The sequence below is a fragment of the Camelina sativa genome, chromosome 15 (assembly GCF_030686135.1).
Source record: "Camelina sativa cultivar CO46 ecotype springtype chromosome 15, ASM3068613v1".
Classification (NCBI taxonomy): domain Eukaryota; kingdom Viridiplantae; phylum Streptophyta; class Magnoliopsida; order Brassicales; family Brassicaceae; genus Camelina; species Camelina sativa.
This window is the reverse complement of record NC_141894.1, coordinates 17817790-17822206: the sequence shown is the minus strand read 5'-3', so window position 1 is coordinate 17822206 and position 4417 is coordinate 17817790. Positions and strand designations below refer to the sequence as shown.

The window sequence follows — 4417 nt, the reverse complement described above, 5'->3', positions numbered from 1 at the left end:
TTTGCTTCTTAGACCTCCATGTAACTAGGTTTCCTCCAACAAAGGTGCAATATCCAGTAGTTGACCGCCTATCCAATGTGTCTCCATTATAGTCCGCATCACAATAACCCACGATCTCAGTGTTGCCGTTTTTACCCATCCAAATGCCTTGACCAGGGCTGCCCTTGAGATAGCTCAAAATCCTCTCCACTTGACTCCATTGATACTTGCTTGGAGCTTGCATGTGCTGACTCACCTGATTCACAGCATAAGAGATATCAGGTCGTGTGATAGTTAAATAGATCAACTTACCTACAAGCCGTCGGTAGCGTGTGACGTCCGGGAACGGCTCGTCCAATGGTTCGCATGGTTTGCCTTCCTTCGCCCGAATGCTCTCCCCCTTTCGCTTGAGCTGGTAATCTTCATCCAGTGGTGTAGTAGCTGGAACCGTACCAAGTTTGCCTGTCTCAGCAAGCAAGTCCAGAGCATACTTGCGTTGTGAGAGGAAGATACCCTCCGGGGAACGGCAGATTTCGATGCCGAGGAAGTATTTGAGCTCTCCGAGGTCCTTAATGTCAAAGGCAGACTTGAGAGAGTCTTTAATGGCAACAATACCGGCCTTGTCATCGCCAGTCACGATGATGTCATCGACATAAACCAGCACCACAACCAGGCCAAGTGATGTCCTGAGAGTGAAAAGAGTGTGATCAGCCTCCGATCGTCTAAAGCCATTCGCCTTAAGAGTGGAGCTGAGCTTATGGTACCAGGCGCGTGGTGACTGTTTGAGGCCATAGATGGCCTTGCGTAACCGTAAGACTTTCCCGGGAGCAACAATGTCCTCAAGACCAGGCGGAGGAGTCATGTACACTTCTTCATCTAGCTCGCCTTGGAGGAACGCGTTCTTCACATCCATTTGCCATAAGTCCCAAGAAAGGTTCACGGCCAACGATAGCACTACTCGCACGGTATGCAATTTGGCCACGGGAGCAAACGTTGCCATGTAGTCATCTCCATAGGTTTGAGTGAACCCTCGGGCCACCAGCCGTGCCTTATGCCTTTCAATCTCTCCCGTGCTCAAGAACTTGATGGTTAATACCCACTTTGAACTTACGGCCTTCTTCCCTTTGGGGAGGTCAGCCTCATCCCATGTGTGATTTCTGATCATTGCACCAGCTTCATCCTCCACAGCATCTACCCATACCTTATGTTCTTTGGCCTCCTCGTACGTTTGGGGAACCCAGTGTTCATCAACTTGGCCGAAGAAGGCTTGGTGCTCGGTCGGAAGCAGCTCGAGCGAACATACGGCTTGGATAGGATGTGCGACGGCTTGACTGTTGTAGTAGACCCTCTTATCTTTCCATGTAGAGGGGTGAGACCGGACACGCGTGCTTCGTCGTGGAGCTGGTTGAGCTGGCGGCACTGATTGGCTGGACTGAGTGACATCTTCGATGACCGGTTCAGCATCAGGTCGTGTCTCGGTCAGGCTTGAGTTTGGCTCGGGCATCTCATGTGCCTCGGTCATGCTCTGGTTTGACTCGGGCATCTCATGGTCCGGGGATATCATCTCGGGCATAGCACCTTCCGGCTCGAGCGTATGGTCAATGGAGCTCGGGTTGGGTTCTGGCTGAGGAAGGGCTGTGGCCGTAGGCGGATTTCCGAGATGGTCAAGGAGAAACTTAAGGCTGGAGGATCTATCATTTGGTGATGATGAAAGATCCTTCAAGCTGTTCCAGTCTTTGTTATCAAAATAACCCACATTTTCCAAGAACCGAACATCTCTTGATACATACAGCCGGCTTGTCTTTGGGTCAAAACACTTGTATCCCTTTTGAGTAGTGGAGTAGCCGATGAACATACACCTTATGCTTTTGGGATCGAGCTTACTCCGCTGTTCTCCTGGCACAAGTACAAAAGAAACACACCCAAAGACCCGTAAGTGCTCTAGAGATGGTTTAAATCCATTCAATACCTCAAATGGCGATAGGTCATTAAGGACTTTGGTTGGTGTCCGATTGATCAGGTAGCATGCGGTCATCACAGCATCACCCCAATATCGCCTTGTAACGTGTGAATGGAACATCATCGACCGTGCCACCTCCATTAGATGTCGGTTCTTCCTCTCGGCCACACCATTTTGTTGGGGCGTATAGGGACAACTTGTTTGGTGTAGTATGCCGTGTTTTGCTAGGTGTTCTCTGAATTTGTGACTTGTATACTCTCCACCATTGTCTGATCTAAGTACCTTAATTTTAGCATTGAAATGATTAGTAACATAATTTTGAAAGTTTATAAAAGCATCAAACACTCTATCCTTTGAAGGCAACAAAGTAATCCATGTGTACTTAGATTTTTCATCAATAAAAGTCACAAAATATTTGTTATTATCTCTAGAAAGGCATGGTGAAGTCCACACATCCGAGTGCACTAAATCAAAACAATGCTCATAAATAGTTTTAGACTTGGGAAAAATAGATTTGCAATGTTTACCAAGAATACAAGACTCACACATTGAACTATCAAAAGAAACACTTGGTAACATTAAAGCAAGGGCACGAGAATGAGGATGGCCTAATCTAGCATGCCACACACTATCCAAATTAACAACAAAACAAGATTTAGTAGATAAACTTGGCGAGGTTTTCTCTAGGACATAGAGATCTCCACTCCCTTGTCCCTCTCCAAGAACTTTTCCAGTCTCAATATCCTGAAAATGAACACTATTAGGACCAAAGATTGCATAACAATTCAAATCATTAGTGGTTCTCTTAACCGATAGAAGATTAGATGTGAAGGTAGGCATAAAGAAAGCTTTTGTGGTTTTATCAAATAGTTTCAAGTCCCCTATTCCTTTCACTGGTATTTGTTCTCCATTTGCAATTATAACATTTCCTAAAGCCGGTTTTATATTGTCAATTAGACTAGGATTACTAATCATGTGGTGAGAAGCACCCGAGTCTATGACAAGAGATTTACTAGGCTTAGAGGTAAAGAAAGAGATACCAGACTCCTTGAGTGAGGCAATGGAACGGATGAGCGCCTCAAGGTCTGATTTCCTAACCACTTCTCCATAGGCTGCGGTCATGGCTGCCTCATCTCCTTGCTTTGACGGCCCGGCTCCCTTGTCGCTAACCGCTTCCTTTGAAAGGTTTGCTTTGAACTTGGCCGGTTTGAGATGAGGGTGGAGGACCCAGCACTTGTCTTTCAGGTGACCCCGCCTCTTGCAGTGGTCGCATATCCACACCTTCCTCTCCTCTTGCTTGTACACTCCTTTATTAGCCGTAGCAAGCTCCCCCTTACCGCTAAACAAGTCAAGAGAACCTTGCTCTCTTTGGATTTGTGAACAAATGTCTTCAAAAGAGGGAAGTTTCTCTGCCCTGAGGATGTGCTTCAAGAGATCGTTGAAGGATGGGTTTAAAGTAAGAAGGAGACCAAAGATCTTGTCTTGCTCCTTTCTTTCAGTCAACACACTCGGATCGAGTGTACTCGGCCGCAACATGTCAAGCTCGGACCATAAAGCTCGAAACTTGCCAAGATGTTTAGTGAACTCCACATCATCTTGGTTAAGCTCATTTATGGCCTTCTTGACCTCAAAGACCCGAGTCAAGTTGGAGATATTGCCATAGACACCTTTAAGTGTCTCCCACAACTCCTTGGCCGTCTCGCAATATGAGTAGGCCTCAAGGATTGGTGTGTCAAGAGAGTTTTGGAGAACAGATAGGACAACTTGGTCTTCTTGGAACCACTTGGCCTTCCTCTCGCTCTCTTCTTCTACTTCCTCCTCGGAAGCGCCTTCATCTTCTCCTTTTAGGTTTTGTTTTGGAGCATAGTCACTCTCGACATGACTCCAAAGACCACGACCTCCAAGGGCAGTTCTTGTGGTTCTAGTCCACAGCAAGTAGTTTGTTCCTTTGAGAACAACCGGCATGACAATGGGTTTGGCGTTTTCCATGGTTTAACCGCTATGGACCGATGGACAAAGCTTTTACCCGGAGAATAAAGAGAAATAGGACTGAGAATCGAGTGAACAAGAATGAAGAATGGAAGAATAGAAGAGATAGGTTATCAAGAACGACAACCTGGCTCTGATACCATGTTGAAATAAGCGGAAGACTTAGAGAGATTTGAGAGGTTTAGAATGAAGAAGAAGAGTTGGTGGCGAATAGTATGAAAGAGAGTGATAATAGATTAGAATTAGGTAGAATATCTCAAATACAACACATGACAAGGGTTTAAATAGGGAGGCAGCTAGGGCGACCACATGACCTAAAGTAGAAACAAGAGAAATCGACAATTAGGAGAGAGAGAGAGGGAGGGGGTAGGTGATCGGTGATAGCGACTTGTCCTAGTCTTCCACTCTTGTCCACTTGCGCTTTCTCCCTAACGGCTACACAAGGGATTCTCGATCCTTCTCATGGGCCGGAGGTGAGCAGGCCTCCTC

General features: G+C 46.3%; 1 protein-coding gene across 1 annotated transcript; it reads right to left on the bottom strand.

Moving 5' to 3' along the window:
* Nucleotides 1-2417: 2417 nt before the first annotated feature.
* On the bottom strand, nt 2418-4079 carry LOC147926784 (uncharacterized). Its single transcript, XM_087487900.1, has 2 exons — nt 2980-4079; nt 2418-2683 (listed from the first exon to the last, which is right to left on the bottom strand). Exons 1-2 carry the CDS (start codon nt 3926-3928, stop codon nt 2676-2678), a joined length of 957 nt encoding a protein of 318 aa, XP_087344026.1. The 5' UTR covers nt 3929-4079; the 3' UTR covers nt 2418-2675.
* Between the last annotated feature and the right edge of the window lie 338 nt (nt 4080-4417).